The following is a 26644-nucleotide window of genomic DNA, read 5'->3' on the forward strand; positions in this document are numbered from 1 at the left end:
AAAGGGAGGGCAACGCGGGGGAAGAGGGAGAGGACAGAGAGAGAGGGTCAGGGTAAGTTCTGAAATGGGAACTTACCTCGGTAAGTTTCCTTATATATAGAGTTACCATGAACAGTGAATTCACCTTTTCACTTATAACTTTCACATACGAACTCCGATTTTTACGTACCACATATGCACGTGCTCGGTTTAACGTCCTCTACAACTTTCATGAAGGAAATTTTCTCCAATTTGGACCCGAACAAAAAGTCAACTTTTAGGGCCACTAAAAGTACCAAAATGATAGTAAAAGTGAAAATAGTTGTCGTTTACCGTCCAAATGACTAGTAAACGGATAAATTAAGATACGGGATGTTACACCTGCTCCGGCTTCTCCCCACTGCTCGGTCAGCCCTTCCTCTACTGCTCCGCCGGCCAAGCGTCCTCGCCCTTCCGGCAGCTCTACTCCTTCCACCTCCCGGTCGACCAAGCCTCCCAAACCACGTAAGGATTCTCGATTTGTGACTCGCACTCAACGAGTTGATTATGAAACTTATACATGTTTTCGACCGGTGGTTTATGAAAAGAGGTTCAATATAGATGAATTGGGTACTTTATTTGCCTAAACTGTGCGTGCTTTTAATTGGGAACTTGTGTTGGATATGTTGCGTACTCCTAATCTTACTGTGGTTAGAGAGTTCTATGCCTGTTGTTCTCCAAATATGCCAATGCAGGTTGATTTGCTTAATGCTGCCACTCTGATTGGATGTAATGTTGATATATGTGGCGTCTCTGTTCCCTTCACTCCTACCTCCATTCGGGAGACGTTGGGCCTTATCACTCCTGTCTCGGAGATGGCTGACATTGATTCGGTGCTTGAGGCTTTATCCACTGACAGTGTTGTGGCTGCCATCTATGAGGATCGTCCAGATGCCACCCCTGAGGAACTCTCTGTTGGTGCTCTTAGTGAGTTTTGTCGCCTATTAGGCCACCTGGTTCGTACTTTGCTTTATCCATCGTCACAAAGCAGTAAGATCACACTAGAGGAAGCTCGTCTTATCTATGTCCTCAATGCCCAGCATCCTTATCTTCCCCCTGAACATTACATGTACACCGCCATCAGGAAGGCTGTTGTTGAGGGTCGCCGTCACAAAAAGGCTGCCTTAGTCTTTCCCTCTGTCATCATCGCTGTTTGCAAAGTGAAAGTTGTGCAGTTTGACGATGCTGATGTCATGGCTCCTCCTTTGAAAGTATTCTCTCAGAGTTCTCTTCTTCGCAACTCCAGTCAAAGCAAGAAAAAAGGAGTCTCAGTTGACACCACCTCTCTCTCTCGCACCATCCTTGACCAGTTCACTGTGGTGAATCGTAAACTTGATCATCTTCAAACGGATGTGAGTGCACTTCTTCAGAGAGTCAATCACCTTGAGGGGGAGCTTCACTCTCTTTAAGCTGCTTTTGCAGGTCCCTCGTGAGCTTTGGCATACCTATCCAAAAAGGGGAAGAAGAAGAAGACTTTTTTTGACTTATGGACTTGTGTTGGGTTCCCTTCTAGGGTTATTTTGCTCAGTTTGGCTAGACTTCCTTTTGTTTTAAGGTAGTGGTTGACTTTGGAATAGTGTTAAAATGATGCACCTAACTTGCTATTTTATGCCTGTTTGTATTTTTCACAATGTGCGTGTGATAAGTGTTTCAGGATCTGTCGGCTGCTTCACAAGTGAAAATCCCTCAAGTACTTGTTGATGGGGAGTTTACATAAGACAGAATAGGTTTGTATAGGAATGCCAAAGGGGGAGATTGTAGGTACAATTCTTGTACATTCGTATTGGCATTCCCATACAAAGCTATTACAAAGTCTCTTTACTGATCTTGGAGAATCAGGTAATTAAATGCATTTGCATAAGCATGGGATTGCAATCTGTTGCAATCCCCGAGTCAACAATCAGTTTCATGTGGAGTCCGATTTTGGAAAGTAGGGTTTAGATTTTATGTATTTACGTTTTTTAAAGATTCTTCTAATTGTTAAAATCGTGGTGTTGATGTCCTAGGGTTTTTAGGATCTGTCTATTCCAAATTGATTTTCCTTAAGATTTGTTGGAGTTCATATATGGGAAGTTTCTTTCCTAATTAAATGGGAATAAGGGTAGAATCTTTGGATTATTGAGTAGTTGCCGCTGGTCTATCATATAAGCATGAAAAATACACGGTCAGAAGGGGACATCTAGAGACGCAAGAATTTTGATAGAGTCTTGCATGTTAGTTTGAAATTGAGTCTTCACAAAGAGTCAAACACTTGGTCCATGTATAAGTGTTATTGATTGTGTCTTCATATGCATAAAAACTCTCTTGAGATCAGTAGAGAGACGGTGAAGAAAGAAGAGCGAGATTTAGTGATCATTTAAGTGAAGGAGTTCTAGAAGGAAGACAAACTATGTGTTAGCTTTTGTCTAAATCTTATAGTCGAGGTAGTGCTATTCAAGTCTGTAAAAGAACATATCCTTTTGAATAAGATGATCATTATTTTGGGTTCTCAAGAGTAAGAGTCTCGCAGTGTTTTTAATCTCATATTTGAGGTTTTCACTGCGTAACCAAAATCTGGTGTTCAGTTAGTTATTCTAATTTTTGCTGTCCAGTAAGGATTGATCCATGCACTACAATCCCCATTTTTCAGAAAACACATTCTGTCCTTGTATTTTCAAGTTTTCTTGGAGATTCATCTGGAAGCTCTGTTTGCCTCCCACGCTAAACACCTTTATCTGGGTCATGAGTCATGTCAAACTACTTGCCAGAGTTCAGAGAGCTCGGAGTCATTTTACTAATGATGACTCTTGTCCAGATTGTCCACAGGGATGAGAGACTCTCTCAATTTTTCAAAGACTGTCCTGCCATTCAATGTATCTGGAAGACTGGAACTCCTTCACTACACCTGGTTATCTCTGGAGAACTTTCAACATGGACTGGGGAGGATGGCTCATGGCACATCTGCGTTACTCAGCAAAGTGTGAACCTGGATCCTATTGGAATACTCTCTTTGTCTTCATAGTTCATACACCGGTTTTCAAAAACCTATGATTTCTGGATTCCAACTCCCTTATAATTCTTGTTCATTTATCTCTAATGCTGCTAATGAATGATTCAATGCTCAGGCTATATGGTGAGTTACATAGAACTTATTATGGTTAACTGGAAAACCGGGAGGAGGTCTGAGTATAATTAAATGTGGATGGTCCACTTACATCTCTATCTATGGTTACTATAATTTGTATAATCTGCCATCTTCTTGGGGTATTGATCTACTAAAGTTATAATACTTGTATGTGTATCTATCTCTGCACTGTGCTTACTTAATTCTTAACCTAGGCATTGTCTGAAATACAGCTAGCATCTACAATAAATTGATTTTTCTAATGCAATTGTATTACATTCTTTTGTAGGGTGTCACGGGCCGACTTTATATGCAGCGGAATTAGCCTGTGCGGCGCCAAGGTACCTCTGAACCGAGGCCAGCCTATCTTCCTTGCTTCCTTGATACTCCATTTTTCTTTTTCTTTCTGTGTGCTTCTCTTGTCAACCTGACCCTTTCGATATCGTCCCCATACTTGTTGGGATTTACCAACAAAAGCTACTCACACAGGAGTCTCATATCTTGTGACTAAACAGATCAGTTCCTTGTGTCATGGTTGTCTTCCAAGACACTCACATAACCGATAGGCTTTTGTGTCATCCCGGCTTGGGCCAGCCCAATACTGACCCGCATGCATCCCGCACGTCGATAGCAAGTAGCATGACCGTGTACCGAGACTAAGTTGGCATTCACATTCCTTCCTTGAGTCATTCCTTAGTAGCATGCACACCTCAGTCGCTTTGTGGGCATCACTTACACAGTCCACTCAGCTTAAGGGCAACACATGCCCGCCTACTTCTCCTCGTGGGCATCACTTATGCAATCCACTCGGCTCATGGGCAACACATGCCCGCATACTTCACCTCATGGGCATCACTTGCACAACCCACTTGGCTCATGGGCAACCTAAGCTCGCATCCTTCGCCTTGTGAGCATCACTTGCACAACTCACTTGTCTCCTAGGCAACACATGCTTGCATCCTGCGCCTCGTGAGCATCACTTGCACAACTCACTTGGCTCCTAGGCAGCACATGCCCACATTCTGCACCTCGTGAGCATCACTTGCACAATAAGAATTGCTAGTCCTCTTTCTTGTAGTTGTCTGATACTCAAAAGATTATTTTAAACTCTGGCACATAATAAACTTCACTAACAACATGAGTAAAACCACTTACTTTCAACCTTACGTTGCCTCTTCCCAACACCGGCCTCCATCCTTATGTTGTTCCCAACTTCACTTTGTGCCTGAAATCTTCATTTGAATCACATAATAGGCTCTTGTCACCACACATGTGGTTGCTACATCCAGAGTCTAGAAACCAGATGTCTTCCCTTCGAGCTTCATTCACCTCCACATAAGCCATGAGCAACATCTCTTCCTCCTCTCCTAACTCAGCATAATTAACTTCTCTTTCCCAGCTTGGACATTCAAATTGAAAATGTCCGACCTTGTGACATTTAAAACACTCCACTGTTGCTTTATTGTTGGATTGGCGGCCTCTTCCTCTCCCTCTGCCTCTGAAGGAACCTCGGTCCTCTTGTACCAAACCTTTCTTCAGAGGTGATTTTGAGAGCTTGCTCCTCTCCTATATGTCTCTGAAGTTTCTGCTCATGAATAATGAGAGAGCTCTACAACTCATCGATGGAAAGTTGATAGATGTCTTTGGATTCTTCGATCGAGTAGACGACGTAATTAAACTTCTCACTCAACGATCTGAGAATCTTTTCCATCACTGTAACATCTTGCATCTGCTCTCCATTTGTCCTCATCTTATTAGCCACAGACAATACTCTTGAAAAGTACTCAGTAACTTCTTCACCTGCCTTCATCTCTAAGGTTTCAAACTCTCTGCAGAGAGCTTGCAGATGTGATCTTTTCACCCTTGCACTCCCTTCAAATTTCTTCTTCATCGACTCCTAGATCTGTTTGGAGGTATCCTTCACAAGAATAGTCTCCAATATTGTCCGATCAATTGCCTGAAAGAGATAGTTCTTCACCTTCAGGTCTTTGAGCTACAACTCTTCTGGCCTCTTACAATGTGCGTCTGTTTGCTCCGCTCCAGCTGCTGGCTCAACATAGCCAGTCTCTATTAACCCCCAGTACTCCTTGAATCGGAGAAAGTTCTCTATTAACATGCTCCAATGATCATAATGACCATCGAAGTGAGGAATAGCTGGCTGCACAAAGTTGCCTTCGGTAGTCACCTCCTTTGCTTCTGCAAAGCCTCAAAGACTGCTGCTTTGATTTGTTAGGCCCAGTGGGGGCTCTGATACCACAACGTTAAGAACTGGAAACAATGAAACAATATTCAACTATATAATATATATAGGAAATGACCTTCACACTCTTATTCAACAAACTTAGGCTTTAAGTAGCCTTTACAACGTTTAACAGAAAGGAGAAAAACTAGTTCACGTAAGTAACTAACCAACGTGATCAAAGCAACTAACTGAGAATTCAAATACAAGAAACAAGGACCCTAAAGACTAGGGCTTATTCAAACAGAATTCAAATTCAAATCCTAACAGAAACTTGATTTTCTCTTCAAAAAGACCATATTAGTAAGCTTTATATCACGGTTCACGCAGGCTTTATGTCTACAAAACTACAAGAGAAGAACAGGGAGACTTGACAATGCAAAGTAGGTGTGCTTTTATCTCCTGCACAAGAGGGTTTAATGCTACGAACAGTGTAAGACGACGTGGTTGCTTATCAGGACGAAGGGTACCAACACAATCTCTCAAGTGTGTGGATAAGATAGGGTTTGAAGAAGAACAAGAAGAAAACTAGTATGATCAGTCTGATTTGTGCATAGTGCATTTATCTATAAAGATTTGTTAGATCCATTTCAATGTGTAGGTAAATTGGCAGGTGCATCGAGTAATTATGAGTATCATTACCAACGAAAATCTCTGGGCAGAGATTTGTGCTTGGACTCTACAGGGCCCATTTTGATTTAGTCCTCTGCTTCAGATGACCGATCATATCTTACTTGTCACATGCCTAGGGTGACAATATTTGATCATCATAGGTGTCTATTATGCCTTTCCTTGGCAGGGTCACATTTCCACAAGGAAAAGTCCAGAAGAAGACTTAATCATCCTGTCTGTTTCTTTAGTGATCAGAAGAATTGATGACGGGTGTTAGATTAACTTCGGACTTATGTAAAGTTCTAAGAATTAGATCATGCAATCTTATATCTGAAATTTGATGAACACTTGGTTTTAAGAACCAACTAAATGGAGTTATTGTGACAATAATTTTGAAACTTTTTGGAGAACTTAACGAAATAACTCTGTCCCAACCTCCAATTTAAGAACCAAGGTATAAAATTGAGTTTCGCCTACTAATGAAAAAACAGAGAATTCAAATAGGGCATCTAATGATTGGAAGAAAACAATGTCATGCACAAGTAATGTCAGCATGAACCACCATGGCACTTATCAATTCAGAATAATTGATAACTAGTTTCGGAAACCATTACATAGTTCCTGCTACCTTCAACACAACAAACTGCTAATGGTCATTTAATATACCAAGGATGCCTAAAATTCCATTCAGTATTGCCAAGGATGCCTTGTAAAGTTGTAAGTATGGTAAAGAATTAGAGCGGTGTTCATTAGGCTTACCTGTTGACATTGTACTGGTGAGTGAGAGCCTCAAAAGGTGCCTAGCTAGATAGAAATCTACAGCTCACAGTTTTCTAAATAGAGATCTACAGACAAACGAAGATAAAACTTTCATAGGACCAATGTTGATGAAGAGCAGAGAACATCCTGCCTTCTCAAAACAAATAAAACACCAATAGATATGGAAGAAAGACTCCCATTGCCGAAACAAATTAAGAAATCGTCTAAAATGAAAAATAGGAGGAGCTGGTCTTCATACCTGTAGCAATCGATCAGGTTTTCCAATTCTTCACAATACAACTATATGTATTCTACTGTGAATCCTCTTTTTGGAAAAAGGTTACTGATCGATCAGAGTACCTACAAAGTTAAAAGCATGTGAAAGGTAGAAAACCAACCTAGATATTCCATGGCAGCAGACGAATACAAAAGCTAATCTTCTGAAAATATTCATACAGTACCAATTCATACAGTACCAATGGTCATATATCATTAACAACAAAGCCTTAGTCCTGGCATGAGATGCATCATAAACTCCTTTAGTTATCCACTGAAGTTAGCAGTTGGAAGCATCAAACGTGAGTATAGGTAGCTCCATTGGTCAGGCACGAAATTAGATATTTTCTACCAAACCTAAGAATTTATAGGAGATAAAACACTAGCAAATAGCTATTTAGTTTAGTGGGGGAGAACCCTAAAACTCATGGAAGCAATTAGTATAGTTGTAATCAAAATGCTTCTCTATTAATATCACGCCCCGAATTTTGAATAACAATTTCAAATCCGAAACATGAATAAAAACTAATCCCTGAATTTTTTTTTCTTAACCAACGTCTCACAAACATAATACAAACCTCATAGCAAACTATCTCTCGAGTCAATTATTACAATACCACCATAAATAAAAAGTTACGCTCAAAAGAGTCTGTAAAACACACCAAAATAGACCAAGTGCTGACGTCAACCCCGCTACCCTACTCAGCTCGCTCTCCACCCTGATTATCCTAACCTGCATGATTATCCGCTACACTGTTTGAATAGTGTACCGGGATTGCAACAACACCAAACCCAGTAAGCTTTCTGAAAGCTCGTGTGAGTAAATAAGAAATGAACGATTGATTTATTAAATCACAATTCTTTTAATTGAAGTAAAACAATCCAATAATCTGAACACACACAACAACCCCAACAATTTAATCATCAACCCAACTCACGTGGCACAAAGTACTCACAACGCAATAACCTAGTTACCACCATGACCATACTCCAACAACATAATAGAGCTCTATCTGAATCGTTACCTGTCACCTTGGCCCAGGTGCAAGCATCCGATATACTTCAGTTACTACTATAACCGTCGAACTTTGGGCATTGTTGCCCGCAGAACAAAAATACTTCGTTTATCACAATGGTAACCGTCGAACTTTGGACATTTCTGCCCTCAGAACAAAACAATTTGGTTATTATAACCATCGAACTTTGGACATTTCAGTCCGCAGAACAAAATATAAACAGAATCCCACCCTATTCACAATATCACATCTCCACCCAAATCATACTCACAACAATACCAATTATCATAATATTCATGGCAAATAAATCCTTCATTCAACTATAAAAACGAAATCATCAAAAAACCACATATTTCAATGTCACACCATTCCGTAGAAAATCACGTAAATATATATATATATATATATATATATATATACGTAATTATCCACTCAGGAATGACCACTAATACCAACTATAGTGCACACGTAGTAAAACCAAGAAAATCATTTTCTTATATACTTTAAATCTCATTTTCTTAAAACCATTTTCTCACACATAACAATTAATTGTGCAATAAGGAAATTCGGTTCGTAAATGAACCATGTGAGATTTACTCACCTCCAATCCCGCTGCGTCTTCACAATAGCTTAAAATACAGTTCATAATCGTCTGCCAACTCAAACGGTCAATCACCTAATTAACCAAATACAATAATTAACTTAGCGTACAATTCAAAAACACACTTATATGAAGATCCAACGGTCGGATCTTCACCCGTGACCACACAAAGTCTTTGGGACGGTCCTACGATCATTATATCAAAACTAAAAGTCTATTGGACGGTCCGAATCTTCACAGATCACAAATCGAACGATAGAAATTGAACAAAATTGTAAAATTTATAACTAAATCATACGATATCCAAAATTCACATGCTCTATGTCGAAATGATTGTATGAACACGTAGAACATAAAAATGGGCAGAAACTACCCTTGGGACCCTGGAGGTGGCCGGAAAAGGCCGCCGGAGTTAGGGACAGATCTGCCGCCGACCACCGCCAATGGTGTTGGGGCCGGGCTTTTCCTCTTCGTTTAATCATTTTGAGCAACTTTCATAACTATCATGAAATCAGAAAACGAGTGGAAGTGGTCGAAAATTACCAAAATAGTCCGGCCGGAAAATCTACAGAAAAAGACAAGGCCTCCGATGAGCGTGAAATCGATCACTTCAGGTGTTGTCCTCCTTGGTTCTTGTCTAGCAACTCAAGGTGAGTTCACAAGCCAAGAACCTCGAGTTTTGGTGGCCAATAGCTCGAGATATTCATTTCACACTCAAAACGGCCGGAAATGGAAACAAGCTTCCTGTCGCCTCTACAAGGCGCAAGGCTGCCACTACCAGCTGCGAAAGGTCGAGACGAAGTCGTGGGAGGTGGTTTGGTGTGGTTTTGTGGCCAGAGGAGGGAGAATGGAGCTGGAGACTCCTTGCTCTGTTCTCGGCTTGGGCTGGGACGCGCGAGAGAGAGAGAGAGAGAGAAGCGGGGTTGGTTTCCAGAATGGAGATCAGCCCAATTGCTAGGTTTTTTTTTTTTTTCTTTTATATCCAAAATGGAAATTTTCCAAACGCAATAACTTCTTCATACGAACTCCGATTCTTACATTCCGCATATACACGAACTCGTATCGACGAGCTCTAGGACTTTCATGAAGAAAATTTTCCCAAATTCCTTACGTAAAAAAAGTCGATTTTAGTGACCTTCCTAAATAATGTTCGTTTCGAAAATAAAGTCATTCGAACCTAATTTTCTCATACAACGACATATGAATCAAGTTCAATTCCATAATTCATATAATTAAACAAACATTGAATTACAAAAATAAATTAAGAAAATTTCGGGTCTTCACAATTAACCTCTAATCCCGTCGATAATATATCTACAAACCTTACCTGCCTAATTTAAATACAAATAATTATTAGTTTCAGCTAAACCATGTGGTTGGGAATATCAAAGCTCGCACGACCAGGAAAAAAAAAAAAAAAGGGCATCGATTACGGCTTTGATGCATCAGCATATAACACATTGTGAGCTAATGCAGCCTAGCTCTCTTATTAAGGCTAGGGTTAGGGTTTCCAGTTGGCATTGGGTATCGGCAAATGGGACACCAGTGATTGATCTCCAGCCAACGAACAATGCAATCTTCATGATAATAGTGCAAACATGGCATGCGAGTGATCAGGATCCCACGACGTTTATGATCAGGATCAACTACCCCTTCTTCTTCTTCTACAGAGTAATCAAGGTCCTCCATACAAATAACACAAGATGGTGTCAGTTTAATAATAGATTTGATTTCCCAGCTATCAAGCCCTACTTTCTCCAAACCTTCAATAGATGATTTGGTTGCCGGAATAAGCTTGGGAATATATGTTCTTAAGGACTCCATTGTAATAACCGCGTCAATGTCATCCGCTATCTGCAGAGTCACTTCCGCCACACGAACAAAAATACAAAGCTTGGGGTCCGGGGCAAGCACCTGAAATACCTTTTTAATTATAGTCGACTGGTTATCTTTTGTGATACGTATAGAGTCGGACAGAAGCGTAACAATCTGATCCTGTAGATCCGTGTTACGATCCCCGGGATCGTAGCCATGGAACGACATCGTTGCAGAAGAGAAAGAAGGAAAAAACTAAGCAAATAAAACTGATTCAATTCTTCGATGTCTCACAATTACCAAGTTCAAAGAAAAGAATGAACCACGACAATAGATGCGATCAAGATTGGGTGTCAATGGAGCATACTACCATCGTATTGTCGAGCTTGAGGCCTTCCCTAAGAACAAAATTTGGTTTCTTAGTATTCTCCTCCCCTGCAATTTCAGCCGTAACTTTTGATTTCCACCTCTCCAATATCTGCACAACACCTCTTTTGCCTTATCAAAATGACCTGACCTGCAAAATCGATACACCAGAGCCAACTGTTCTTTGTAAAATTCCTCTTTCATAGTAATCTGCTGCTCAAAGTTAGAATTATCCGTCACGTTCATTGCGGTTTTGGAATTCAAGTTTCTCACAAATTTATTTTCGGGTGTCCAATACCCTATCACATTCACCCCGGTACCAATCTCATTAACAATCTGAAAAGTTGATGATTGTAGCAACCCATTTAGGAAGCTAAAACCCCCTGAAAGTTCTATGCATTTTGTCCTTGACAGTGCTTCCACTACTGGAGGACCGATATCTGACACTCCAAGCTTCTCCAAATCAATAGCCATCCTAATCAAATTATGCCCATTTTCAGTATTCACAGAAACCTCTGCTGGGAGAACATATTCAGGCATCAACACATCTTCACTGATCTGTACACCCACATTGATTTCAGTCTGAGAACCAGTGCTTGCATTCGGGTCTACATCATGTGCAGACTCATTGATACCGCCCAAATTCACTGCCACAGCTGGGATGTCCAAAGGTATATCTCCAACAAACCCTGTAGCCTCATGCTCCTCGTTAGAACTTGAAACATGGACACTCATCTCGTCAACTTGGCTACACTCCATATTCTGTTCTCTTTCTCTATCTTCATCATCTACTTGTGCAATTTCATCATCTTTATCATCTCTCATCAAATCATCATTTCCCTCAACTATTACATCCTGCTTCGCCTGGTAGTGGTAGTGGTAGTGGTCAGATGCAGCAGATTTTCCCGCTAGGTTGACCTCCTCTGCGACTGCGATGTAGAGGGGCTGTTGAAGCTTCGCGAGCTTGTCGATGAGGGCGGAGAAAGCAGCCGTGGAGATGAGGACCTCCTTTTGCACTGAAACATCTGAAATTGGAATCGGTGACGAGGAAGAGCCAAACAGGGACTGAGATGGGGTTTAGCTGAACACAGGCTGTGATAGAGTTAAGCCGAAGGCAAGTGTCGAAGCTGCGGTGGTGGTGGTTGGTGTGGTGGAAGGTCTGACTCAGAATGATGGAAACGAGTTCGGAAATTGGAGATGGGGTAAAAAGGTGGGGACTGATGGTGACTGAAATGTTGGAATCGATGGATTCATGGCATACTCAGGCTTAAATGAGCGAAAATCCGGGTAGGCTGGTTCGACCACAGATTGAGCTTGTGAGCAAATAGGTTGGCTGGTGGACATATCTGTTGGGTTGGGAAAAGGAAATTGGTGAGGAAAAACATATCCATTGATTATTGTTTGGGAAGGTGGTGGTGGAGGTGGGTAACTTGGTTGGAATGGAAAATGAGAAGGAGGTGCTGGGTAGCTTGGTTGCGATGGGAATTGAGGAGGTGGTGGGTAGCGTGGTTGCAACGGGAATTGGGAAAGAGGTGGTGGGTAGCTAGGGGTACCGTGAGGGTAAGAAGAATGCGTTCTGCAACAAGCACCGGAGATCCCACTGCCGTACACAGCCAGATTCACAGGAAACAGGCCCAGGTGCGGGCTCTGATACTAGTTGTTACGATCCTCGAGATCGTAGCCATGGAACTACATCATTGCAGAAGAGAAAGAAGGAAAAAACTAAGCAAATAAAACTTATTCAATTCTTCGATTTCTCACAATTACCAAGTTCAAAGAAAAGAATGAACCAAGACAATAGATGCGATCGAGATTGGGTGTCAATGGAGCATACTGCCATCGTATTGTCGAGCTTGAGGCCGTCCCTAAGAACAAAATTTGGTTTCTTAGTATTCTCCTCCCCTGCAATTTCAGCCGTAACTTTTGATTTCCACCTCTCTAATAATCCGCAGTCCTATTGGATGAGGGATGGACTCAAAGTACTTCAGTACTAACATAAGTTTTTCGGCTAATATCGCGGAGGATCAATCTCACGTTGGTATCCGCTATACTTGAAGAAGTGCAATGTGATCGGAACGGCGCAGATCGGTTAGGGTCTGTGTTGCTGCGAAACATAGAATAAAGTAAGATATCTCATGGTGGTTGTGGTGGCCGGAAAAACGGATACATAGTGATAGTCTTTTTTTTTTTTTTTTTTTGAGAAAAGATGGATAGTGATAGTCGAAAATAATAAGGGAGACGTGTACAATTAGATAGGGTCAAGGTCAAGGTCTTTATATATGTAGGTGTCTTGGTTGTTTTGGTGTTTCTGGGCGTTTGTTGGTGCTTTTTCGTTATCAGCGTGATGGTGAATCACCCTTACATGTGGTCTGGTTGTTTTGGGATGCGGTGTCCGAACGGGTGGAAATAGTTCATCTAAATGCTGGTGGCGGGGTTGTATCATTATACATAGGTCTAGTTATAGGTTAAATTGGGTTGGGGTTGAGCTTTTTTAGCTCATGTTTGTCCATTTCGTTGGATCCGATGATATGTAACATGTTTGGTTATTAATAGATGGTTTATTTTCTCAAAAAAAAAAAAGGTCTTTGTATATGTGGCTATAGTAGCTATCCCTGTTCCACAAGGTTTTTTTCTCTCTTATAATTAGGAAAAACATTATTTTTTCGGATTACTCACAAAACACATCCCAAACTATTCAACCAAGTTTATCATTTTTTTTTTTGGGTCCTTGACCCAAAGCACCAAAATAAGTAAAACTTATCCCACTTACCCAAACAACATATTTTTATTCCCAGCTACCCAATTTAACTACCCATATGCCATCGATCTCTGTCTCTGTCTGTCTCTCTCTCTCTCTCTCTCTCTCTCTCTCTCTCTCTCTCTCTCTCTCTCTCTCTCTCTCTCTCTCTCTCTCTCTCTCTCTCTCTCTCTCTCTCTCTCTCTCTCAAATGTGCAGGAGTGTTGGTGCAAGCACTGAGGCACCGGCGAGCCGATTTACACTTCATCGGCGACCAAACTGGACTCGACTTCATCGGTGATGACGAATCGGACCTCAACTTCCGCTTCTAAGGAGCCAAATCACCGCTGGATTTGACTACCTCCTTGACAGCTCGACGTTGCTTTCCGATTCAACCTCATCGCTGCATCTGAGAAACAGGAGCAGAGGACGCCCTTACAACTGTGGCCAAGGAGAGGTTTAATCCTCTGTGATTTAGAGGCGACGAAGGAGCGAGAGTGAGGCTGGGGACGTGGCAGGCAGGGATTGATCATAGAGGGAGGTGATAAGCGGAGAGTCAAGGAGGAACAACCTGCGGTGGGGCCGACGGGAAGAAGCCGGAGCGAGCTGCGGTGGCACGTCTTCACGACTTCACAAAAGGAAGATGATGTGTGGGTGCCTAAATCAGATTTTTATTTTTTTAAATTTTTTTAAATTTTTTTTTAAGTAATGGGGCATAAGGAAAGGAAAAAAAAAAGTTTTGAATGTCTATTGGGGGCAATAGACGTTTTGAATTGATATAATCTCTTCGTTTTTTTGCTTTAATCAAAGTTTTATTTGTCTAATTTTAGGAATATTAGTTCCCATTTCGGCGACCGAAAGTTCTATTGGAGGACAATAGACGTCTATTGGGGGCAATAGAGGTTTATTACCCCTCTATTGGGGGGAAATAGAAGTCTATGAGGGGGCAATGAGGTCCAATAAGCGTCTATTGGAGGCCATAAAACTTTCTGGCGACGTATGAAATCTCTGATGACCTCTTTGGGAACCTCAGGCGAGATTTTCAAAAAAGTCCGATGGGTGGCGACCGGTGAAAGAAATCTAGCGACCGGTGACATGATTCCGGCAAAAGTTGGCCAAAACCCCGCGGTCGGTGACGGGGCTCTGGCGAAGTCTTCTATAGTTATTCTCTCTCTCTCTCTCTCTCTCTCTCTCTCTCTCTCTCTCTCTCTCTCTCTCTCTCTCTCTCTCTCTCTCTCTCTCTCAGTAACAAAGGGGTGAGGGTACAATAGTCTCAAAAAAAAAAAAAAACTTAATAGGGTATTAGGGAAGACTTCCTTAGAGTGTTTTGGGTAAGGAGGAATTAATAAAACTTAATAGAATAAGTATGAAAAAACCCCTAGAAATGGGGTAAATGGACAAAAAAAAAATTATGAAAATAATAAAAGATTATCACGATTCAATGATTTCTCGATGACAAAGTGCACGACCTTAACTAATATAGCTACCAGTGTTTAAAATGAGGCGGGGTGCGCATGAGGTGTAAAGCATGTGAGGATTCACTAAAATGCCTCGAGGCTAACCTTGAAAGGATTTTTTTTATTTTTTTTAAAATTTTTTTTTAATATGAAGATCGTAGCAATTTTTCATATTTGTCATAGCAAAAACTAATCTTTAGAGGATAAGTGACACATGGATGTGATTTCATGTTAAATTCTGGATGTGATTTCATGTTAAATTCTGAACTTTGGATATATTATCTTACATATATTAGTAGTTTCTAATCAAATAATGATTATCTAGTTGTTACATATACTATAACTTTTATTTTAAAAGTGTAATGTGAGAAAGGCTTACGCCTCAACGCCTTGAAAGTGACTTGAGGAGCTTTGAGTTTAAGGATTAGTCAAAGCGCCTCGCCTCACGCATTCGCCTTTTAGAACATTGATAGCTAGCCTATTACAAGGAGGCTAATTTCGTGCTGATTGATTCTAACCTTGAGAACCATGCATGAAGGGATTCTTGGGGCGGTGCAAACGGCGAAGAAGCAAAACGGGCAGTTTAATTTTGTGGGGACTAATGCCTCTTGCACCGGGTCTTGGCGGTTCGGTGGGGGGAGGAGTCAGTTGTTGCATATAGGAGGATTGTTAGTGACTAGAATTGCAGCAAGTATTGGTTGTGTTACTATTGAGAGGAGAAAGTCCCATGGGTTGTGAAAGCATGTTTTCAGGGTCAGGTTTCCACAAGGGAAAGGGATTCAAGCATAGGCTTAATTGATTAGTTGCTTCATCAATTGATTGTGTCTAAAACAAGACTTGATTTTGCTTTCTGATGATGAGAAATTTATAGCATTGGATATAAGTGGTTTATGGACTTTTAAGATTTAGATCAATCCCATGGAGAGTCTTATTCTGGTGAACTATTTGACGTGGGAAGGTCAAGAGTCTTGTTTTGGTTCTTGCGAACAGTTTGAATTAAAGGGGTTGATTTTTGGAAGCTCCACTAAAATTTAGGCAATCAACATTTAATTTGTTTGAAGAATGTAAATTGTTTGGCACATATAATGTAACACCCCGATTTGCACCTCATCAAATCGAGTACGTTACAGTGCCGCGTATTCTTAGAACCAAAGCTAGAATTTTCCTATCTGAAGTCCTAAGAACCCGCAAGGCAAAATAAAGAGATTAAAAATACTTTAGTAAACCCATTAGGAAAACTTGAGCACGTAAGCATTTGTTTAAGTGAGGTGAAAACTACAATCTCAAATTTTTTAATAGGGGTGGGCACGGGTTGGGTCAGACCGGTTTTGGGCCAAAACTCATCCGATCCGTATTCTTCGGTGGGTTGAAGTTTAGGACCTAGAACTAAATGTTAATGGACTGGGCCGAAAAATTCAGGTGACCCGAACTTTCAAGTCGGTTCAGTTCAGTTTTGGTTGATCGGCGTTGTCACTCTGAAGTCGTTGGTCATCACTCATCATTGTTGGTAGGCAGCCCAGTGCAAAATTGCAGATCGAAGATTGAAGGGTCGGGCTCGACACTGTGCAGATCGAAGGCGTTGGTAGGCTGAAGATCGAGCTCGGTGTTGTGTAGATCGAAGGTGTTGGTAGGCGGCGTTGATCGATGACGTGGTCGTCGTTGGTCGGCGACATGGTCATCCTTGGTCAACGATTTGGTCGTCGTTGGTCGGCGGTTGTACGAGACTGAGAGAGTGCTTGGCTAAGAGAGATGAGAGGCCAAAAGAGATTAGAGGAGAAATGAGAGCTGAGATTTGTGAAGACCTGATTTTTCATTTGGATGATTTTGTAATTCATTATTCGATCAATTATATGAATTATGAGTTTTGGGCTTGATTCGTATGTTGTCGTACAAGGAAATTTGTTTCAAACGATTTTAAATTCGAAACGAACGTTATTTTAAGGGGTCGTGAAAATTGACTTTTTATATGTAAATAATTTGAGAAAACTTCCTTCATAAAAATTGAAGATCTCGTCAATCCAAGTTCGTGCATATGTGGAACATGAAAATCGGAGTTCGTATGAAGAAGTTATGGGTAATAGAAGAAAGTTACTATTAGAGGAAATGTCTATAAATATAAGATTTCCAGAAATGGAAATCATTCCATTTTTATCAAAATTCCAGAAAATTCCCGAAAAACCCAAACCCGAACCCGGCTGACCGACCCTATTTTTCCAGCCAACTCCGGAAACTTCAGGCGACGGGAACGTTCCTACACAACTCAGACTCCCTTCGACGACGTTCCCGTGCCCTCAAACTATTCCAGAAGCCACCTTAAACGGTGGATCAAAGCCGCAAAGCTTCGAGTTTAAAGACCCGGCCAGATTTTCCATTTTCCTGCATCACCTCAGGCCGATCGTTATATTTCTTGAATCCTCTCCTCCTCTAGATCATCCCCGTACCAGCCTTGCACGCCAATTTTGAGTGTGGAGTGAAAGATCAAGGATTGAAGATCAACGGTGCACAACGGATCTGGAATCTGACAGACGGCCACGATTGATCCAACTTCCAAGCTTGATCTAGGCTGATTCAGACTTAGCTCCAGGTATCAAAGTTGTTCCCCTCTTCAATATGAACATGTTGGGTGGTCTTGATTTTCCAGTTGTTGTGGTTGACCAGTGGCGCCTGGGACCCCGCACAACCACTGCCGCCGGCGCATTGCGGTGTATCCAGCCTTATTTTTGAGTTATGTTATCAGGGTGATCATCTACTCATCCATACGAGCGTTTTGATAAATTATAAGGTCATTTTGGAAAAAGTTGATACATGCTAGATTTACGGTTTTTATGTTTTATCCTCGGCTTGCAATCCGTGAGGATCCGACCATCAGATCTTTTTCAAATTTTGATATGATGATTGTTGAAGTATTCCGATGACTTTGTGTGGCCACGGATGAAGATCTGACTATTGAATCTTCATATTATTGTGAAAGGACTATTCAAAGGGCGATCCGTGAGGATCCGATCGTTGGATCGTCGTATAATTTTGAGGGATTGATCCAAATGGCGATCTGTGAAAATCCGACCGTTAGATGGTCATTTAATTTTTTGGAGATGTTTATAAAAGCGATCTGGGAAGATCCGATCGTTGGATCATCGTTTAATTTAGATTTGGGTCATCATATAATTTAGAATCTGACCGTTGGATCATAGTTTAAGTGTGTTTTATGAATCGTTTGCTAAGTTAAGACCGTACTTGATTAGGTACTTGACGGTTTTTAGTTGACTAGCGATTGGGATTTTGTGATTTTGGATTGATAAGAAGACGCAGCAGGATTTGAAGTGAGTAATCTCAAATTGTTCATTTACGAACGAAGCTACTTTTATAGTTTAGGGGTTATTTTTTTAACTGCAAACTATAGTTGGTATTAATAGGCATTCCTGCTTGAATGTCTATGTGTGTATGTGTGTCTATATATATATATATATATATATATATATATATATATATTTATATTTACGTGAAATATATATTTATTGGAGGATTTGTGTTGGTGAAACAATATGCATGATTGTGTTCTTATTATTGTTTCAAATGTGTACTTTTTGAGAAAACAATATATTGTAGAAATGTGTTGAGTTATATTGTTTGAAAAGTATCTTGAGCTGTGTAACATTTTTGAAGTCTAGCATGACTTCTTTAAATATTTTGATCTGTGGAGATCGATAGGTCACGAATGTGATCATGGCATACTATCAGTGAACCATGCCCTTAGGGGTTGTTGGTTGCTGAGATTGGTGAACCATGCCCTTAGGGATTGTTGGTTACCGATTATCATAAACCATGCCCTTGCGCCGGGTTGTTGGTTGCGATCAGTTATAGCTCTAGTCTGTCTGCCAAATGTTTAAGTGGTATCTTACGGGGGTAATGTCGAGGTTACTTGAGACTCATAAGTACGAGTTTAAGAAAGTCTCGAGAGTATTCTTTCTTTTATTGTTCAGTGTGATTTGGAGTTATTTTGTGTGAGTTAAATTACCTTGTTTTGAGTTAATCAAACGATTTTTCATAAGATTACTGACTTTGTTGTGTAACAATCCGGTGCACTATTCCACGGTGTAGGGGTTAATCCTGCAGGTCAGGCTGATTGTGGTTGCAGCGGAGGTACCTTGTAGTAGCAGTACGGGTAGGAAGCAAATTTTATTGGCTTTGCCATAATTATGACTTCCGGTATGTTATGGCCGGACTCTGAGGAGCCTTCTACGTTTATTTTGTTGTGACAATTTAATTCGTAAATGTGTGTAATATATGACTCTGTGGAGCAAGTATGTATTGTAGTATTTATTTCAGGGCATCAGTATGTACTTGGTTTAAATGGAAAAAAAAAAAATTCAGGTATTTTCTATTGATGACTGATTATTCACTCATGTATAATTGTGGAATTATATATTGATTTTTAATTGTTTAAAAATCGGGGCGTGACAGAGATAGAGTTTAGGGTTTTCTTATAAGGAGAGGAATCAGGTGCAATAGGTTCTATGTGTAACCTGATTTCAGCCAATAGGAATTCAACAACCGTTAAAAATAATATTAACTTAAATAAAAACTAATATAATTTAAATAAAAATTAAATAATTAATTATTCTGCGGGGTCAGTTTTATTCCGGTCGGTTCAAAGGCTGAACCCGATCCCGAACTGGAAAAATCAAGTCTAGTTCTGAAATGACACTTTTTCTACTGTATTTAGTCCGATTTGGTCCCCGAGCTGGTTTTCCAACCCGATTCGGCCGGTTTTGCACCTCCGGATTAGTTTATGCCCACCCCTATTTTTCAAACTTGGAAACGAGCCTTTAAAGAATAGTTGTTCGGTTCAAAGTCAAAAAAAATAGTATGAATTTACAAGAACTATAATTTACGACCAATCGAAACTCATCAAACAAGTTTTAAGAGAAAAGGAAAAATAAGGAAACCTGTCATGCAGAACAAACTCCATCAATGACATAATTTGAAATATAATGTAATTAAGCCACACCCAACATCATCCAGCTGTCCCTTCTTCATGCACAGTACCTACATCCACAAACTGTTGTAGGGGTGAGCTTTCATCCTCGCTGCTCAAAAAGACTTTACCCCAAGTAGGTGTAAAAACAATTAAACAATGGCGCCAGCAAAGTAAGTGAAAAACGATGAATATGATAAAATGTTTAAAACGACAAACCGTAGTTTGTTCATAAAAATGTAGTAAGGTCCAGAAGAATAAAACAGACCTGATGACCGATCGCTATGCCAACTACAACCTTACCACGATTAATATCATTTACACCGGTAAGGTGTAGCGAGAGTGTCCACTTAAAGGATGTCAAACACTCTTCAGTCCATACAGCCCCTCGGGAGGTTTAGAGGATCGAAGCCCAGGGAAGTCGCTATGCTCCTCTCACTCTCAGGTCATCAAACAACAGCTCATAGAAAATGAAATAAAAACCAAATTATTTTTCACGCATAATTAATTTCCATAAAATCCATGCATAAAAATTTCTAAGTGAGGTGAGTCCAGAATCCCCTACCTGGATTATTGTAGCTCTGAACCCATTCGCTTTCCTAGGCCAACACCACCACGTTTCACATTTCAGGTAACTGGAGTCCCTAGTCCGACAATGATAGTATTCGAGTGTTAAAATCATTTTCCGATCAATAACACTTCGTAAATCTTATCGAGTCCAATTAATTTTTTCCGAATGGCATTGCTTTACTCACTAGTCATAACCCATAATTTACTAAGGACACCCATTCAAATCAAGTCCACTTCAATTGTTCAATTGATCATTTTGTCATATCTGCATTCTAACTTTGGATAAATAGTTATCCATAATTCCTTTCATTCCATGCAATTCACACTTCAACAAGACCAAAATAAAATCAAAACAACTTAACTAGTAAACGTAATAGTTCTCTAACCAACCTTGAAAGAACATTAACTTCCAGGCTTACCAATTCTTCAAAGATTTATTGCACTTGTCGACATTCACAGATGTTAAGAAACTCAAATTCTTTAATTTCATGTAAATGGCATAGCTACCAATAAATTATAGAATTTACAAGCCATCACTAGCATATAGCATTCGTCAACCAGACAAGCACATATATACAATTAAACCATATAATTCACCGCCACCCCATAGTATTATGTTAACAAGTCTAAGAGCACAATGTACTTCCAGTAACCTTTCATGATTACAACCACCAAGATTCTAACTTTAACAGGCCTTGCAATTAATATAACACCCATGCTCCCAAAAAATTAACACCAACAAAATTAACTCCCACTTTAGCTAAACAATGCTAAATAACATATCATTTTCCACCGGACTCTAAACCATCACAATTTTGCTTCACGTTCAAATTCACAAGTAAACATACCATAAAATTCAAACATTAACAATCAAGTATAATCCCAAACTAGAATCGCTATTTGAGAGCCAATTGGCATGAATCCTTCCAACAATTAAACAAATCCATATTCAAGGTATAAGATTATACCTTTGTGAAGACTCCGTTAACCAACTTGCACTCCAAACACAAATGAAATCTCTCAACTCTTTACTTGCAGTAATTATACAAACCCACGCATGTGCACTTGACACAAACACACCAGCAGTAAACACTCTATTGCCTAAAGTTCTCGAACCCAAGTGATCAGAGATGACCCAACTCTTAGGATTTCTTTTTCAGCTTCACATTTCTGTGATTTTAACAAAACCAAGAATCAAATCAAGCTCAAAGGCGCAGGTAAAGATTGAAGATGAGCTGATAAGCCAAAGCCTTGTTAACATGATTTTCAATTCACCTTAATTACAAAATTCAAATCTCTTTTGAGCTGCTGCCACTTTACCTTTACGACACAGAGCAGCCGTGGTTCAACATCTCCACCATCTTCACCAATTCTGTAAGTTTAACATATCCACCATCAATTCTTGTTCCCAAATATGAAATGAAATCAAAAATGGCATAATACCTCTATGCAGAACAGCCGAAACAAACCAAATTCCAATTCATCCTCGTTCCAATTTCGACAAAACTCTAATGGTCTCTAACTAGCTTACCACCAATGATGATCAGAAAAGCCACCGTGGCCAGTACCTTGGGAAAAGATCGACGAATCCCAAAACATCAATTCCTCAAAGCTCAACCGAGATTGAAAAATAGTTATTGTTTCAGTGGTAGAAACGGGGTTGTCATGAGAACAGCCATCTCCAAGATCTGATACCTGTCAAACATGAACAGAGGTCAAAGGGAAGACCGGGTCAACCGGCCTTCGACCCTCCGATGCCTAAGTCAGTTACATGTAAGAATGTAGACTAGGGAGGAGTAAATGGAGAGTTGTGGCTTACCTTGAATGAGTGGAGAGACATGTATTTATAGTGTGGGGATGAGCTTGTCACCCCTTTGTTTTCAATGTGAGACTAGGTGTGGCCTACCCGATACCACAAGTGTATGGTATCGGCATTATTGGCATTGTTTCACTTGGCTAGTGAGCCATGTGCTTCCGATATTTGTGCCTAGGCGGTATATATACTAACAAATCTCCCAAGTCCCCGGTCAAGAGTTCTCTTGGGTAGGGATTTTGTCATGGTAGAAATATCAGAAGTGCAAGGAGAGCATTCTCGGCACATGACTTCTGTACAACCACTACCCCCAATCCCCCAAGTCCCCAGCTAAGAGGAGTCTTGACTGGGGTGGTGATTTCATTTTCCAAGTAAAAACCGCGCAAGCATTCATTGGATATTTGGCTAGAGTGTCTTCCTTAAGATAACCAGTCCCCCGAGTCCCTCAGTGACAAGGTTTGGACTAGGGTCCTCTAGCATGTGGCGTTAGGTGTTGCTCGCTATAAGGTGTACTCGATACACTTGGTGTCTGCAAGGATAGCCTTGGTTATGTCAGCCCATTTTTGTATATGGCGATAATAATAATTTTGGCGTGAAGCTGATAATGAATGTAATGAATGTAGCCGATAGTGGCTGGAATGTACGTGGCGATATCGCTGTTGTTAAGTTTGGGACATCTTTCTATTTTGCATGTGGTGTCATGCAATCATATAATGGATAAAGATGAGATATGGCGATATTGTATAATGGAGAGAAGACATGGAGATATCCTATCGTGTAATGGACAATTAAAATATGACGATATCATGTAATGGAGATAAAACAGGGCGATACCGCGTGTTGGAGAAAGATAACTCTTGCCGATATCATATAATAGAGAGATAACACATGGCGATATCGCGTATAAAGGAGAGCGTGTCGTAATCATGCTTGGTGGCGATATTTGGTGTTTTAAGGGATAGTGCTAGGCTATCTCACCACGACTGTGCTTGTAGTGGTGTTTAGTGCTGGTTGTTTCATCTTGATTGCATTTCGGCATTTTAGCCATTTCATTTTGGTTGCATTTAGCCATTGCACTTGATCGCATTTAGCGCAATCGCCTTTCATTGAAACATTTAGCCTTGATTGCCTTTCATTGAGGCCTTTCGGCCAATACCGTCCACGAGACATCCTGACTTGTGGAAACATATGCCGCCCTTTTCTGTCAACACATGCCCGGCCCCCTAGGCCCCCACAGGTGCCTGGGAGAAGCTCACTTAGTGCCCCATGAAGGCCAGCACCGAGGGTGGTGGAGAGCTTGACACCATGTCTCCCTCTATAGAGCATATTTTGCTTGAATGACCAAGCTGGGAGGAAACATCAAAATAACCGAGGAGACTAATATGCCATAACTAATTCATAGAAAATCCAAATGACATGCCGTCAAGTGCGTTGAACTCGTTTCGATGTCTCAGACATTTCTGGTGCTTTGAGTTTTCCCAAATTCCAAGCCGAAGTAACTCGAATCAGAACTTCCACTTAATTACGACAATGACACTCACCCTCCAAGGCTCGCTCCTCTCGGCATTTCATTCACAAAGTGTCACGATAGCACTACTTTTAAGTGCGGCTCGTGACACAGGGCATGCATGGAAACTATAGCATTTTGTATTATAGATTAGTGCAATGGGGTCTATTCAAGAAACATAGATAATGAATAATCGAGTCCTAGAAGTTTTCCTCAGCTCATCAAGAACTTGGTGTCGAACACACATATTTTGCCCAAAGAGTTCCAAATAGTTCTTGAACATTGCAAGGCCATGTGACATTGGAATTTTCACTCCACATTAGCTTGGAAAATTGTTGGTTAGTTCTTTCTGTAGGATGACTGCCATCGAAGAACACATAGTCAATAGGATTGTAAAATATATAGTTCATACTCTTTCTCTGGCCCCTTCCCTCCACAGTTAAACGGCTCTCTATGGACCACTTAGATCCACAACATACCTACTTCCGTTCCTTGAAATCTTCAAAGTTTTAACTTTTAAGTGACCAAAAGAACATTAGCACATAAAACAGCTTAGTTTAGTCTGGAACAAAACAATAGATGATCCAAATGTTGCTTATACCGTATTTTGTGGGGTTATTCAATCTTTCACTCATGGAAGTATAGAAGTCGGAGTACGAATATCTGAATCCTTTCAGCTTGATCTCTAGCACATGGAGGACTTTCAAAATTGCCTTATTGTGTATTTGTGCCTTTTCTGTGAGTTCGACCGTGCAAGTTCCTATTTTTCTTGGCTGAAATACTAGCAAAGCTTGATGACAACCATTTGGTCCCAAGCTTAGAAACCCAAGTTACCCTCCTCCTTTCTTGTATAATTCTTCCCAAATTGGGGTGTGCAAAACATGGTACAAACCGGCCAAACCGGTCAATGCAAAACACATAAAATGATAACATAACCTCCTTGGAATTTTTTTTTTTTTTTTCAAAAAAGAGAGAGAACAAATGGAATTACTTTGACCACATGTACTATTTTATTTAAAGAACAGATAATTGGGTTATGGAAAATTACTTTGACCACATGTGTTAAGTTGCCAATCACCATCCCTGTGAATTCTTCTTGTGAGTATGAGAATTCCTTGCTGATGTTAAACCGCAGAGGAGCGAAGTAATCATTGCTTCCGATGCTGAAAATGTACAGAGCACTAGAAAGCAATGTCTTGGCTTGTGCATAGCCTAGTTTGTGCCTCAATTGCTTTTCTACATTTTTGAAATAACTAAGCTGAGTTTGAATGTCTATCACCTGGGATGAAAAAGAAAGAAAAATTAATGACCCTTTTCACTTGGGGATAAGTAACTAAAGGTATGGGATAAAAACAAAGGGTACATTAGTACAAATATGCCATATGAGTAATGCAACTTAGATGAAGCAACCGTACAAATACCTTAGATCACAAACCAAGCCTTGATGAGTTTCATTTTAGAGCACCAGCTCCCCTAGATGCAAACTTCACTCCATAAACGTAGTTATTTAAACCGGTTTGTAGATATGGTGGAATCAACGGCAAATTGGTAGCTGCAGCAATCAATTTTAATTGGTGACCGATGAAGTTAAGAAAAACAGCACATTTTAGTTATGGCATATGTGACCGATGAAATTTAGAATGAGACGCTCATCGGTGTATCTTCTTGTGGGATACCCAAAATAGGTTTCTCCATATAGCCAATAGTTGACCTGAGCCGTCTTGGTACTGTTGATGTAGTTTATTGTTTCTAGCATCAAATGGTGAATCCCCAAAAACAAACAAAGGCTTGTGGGCTCCTTTTGAAGAGAGAAGTGAGCAAGGCAATTGCTAGGAATAACAATGCCAGCAAAGACGGACAATACAGAACTATAACAAAACCATTAAGTTGCCATGTATGGTAAATAAATTGCTTTTAGCCTATGAGTTAAACAGCAATTGTTCTTTGGGATGGATGGAATTGGCTTTAATGCTTTCATCCTCGAAACTCTGTTACTTTATGAATTTCTTCATGTTATGTCACATGAGACAATTTCGTATACATGTATAAGCATGCAAGCAAGTTTTGAAGTATTATAATTATTCACTCGTTCTCCATTTCAATCATGCCCTTCCAATCCAAAATATCACCAGAGATTAGGGTTTGACAGCCACAGATTAATTAACATAGAACAGAGCAAACCACACATCCCTAAATGAGAGAGAAAATTAGGACACGATTACTAACATAAAAGTAAAAACAAGTAGACCACAGATCGATATGAGAGAGCAAAGTCCCAGATCTGGGCCCTCCAGCCTATATTAACATATACTAAACCACGAACATAAAAGAAATAAGGGGAAATTACTGGTTACTCCCTGTACTTTTAGGGAGTCGACAATTCAGTCCCTGCTATCCTAATTTCGACAAGTTACTCCTCAGACTTTCAAATCTCACACAATTTGGTCCAAAATGACTATTTTGCCCCCCCCTTCCTCTTTTTGTGTTTTTATTTTTCTCTCCTCTCCCCTCCTTTCTTCTAAAATTCATAATTAATTCATACAAACTCCGATTTTTGCGTTCTATATATGTACGAGATCGTATCGATGAGCTCTACAAATTTTATGAATGAAGTTTTTTCAAATTTTGTATGTATAAACAGTCAATTTTCACGACTCCCCCCCCCCCCCCCAACCACAAAATAACACACACACACACACTCTCTCTCATTATGCACATTTCAACCCAAGAAATATCAAATATTTGAATTATGAATATTGAGACTATTTCATAAGTAGTTG

At 40.2% G+C, this 26644-nt stretch overlaps 1 protein-coding gene across 1 annotated transcript; it reads right to left on the minus strand.

The window, feature by feature from the left end:
- Nucleotides 1-10091: 10091 nt before the first annotated feature.
- Nucleotides 10092-10667, minus strand: LOC112170743 (ERAD-associated E3 ubiquitin-protein ligase HRD1-like). The gene has a single exon (XM_024308052.1). The coding sequence runs from the start codon at nt 10665-10667 to the stop codon at nt 10092-10094; it is 576 nt and encodes a 191-aa protein (XP_024163820.1).
- Between the last annotated feature and the right edge of the window lie 15977 nt (nt 10668-26644).

This window comes from Rosa chinensis, chromosome 6 (assembly GCF_002994745.2).
Source record: "Rosa chinensis cultivar Old Blush chromosome 6, RchiOBHm-V2, whole genome shotgun sequence".
In the NCBI taxonomy this organism is placed as follows: Eukaryota; Viridiplantae; Streptophyta; class Magnoliopsida; order Rosales; family Rosaceae; genus Rosa; species Rosa chinensis.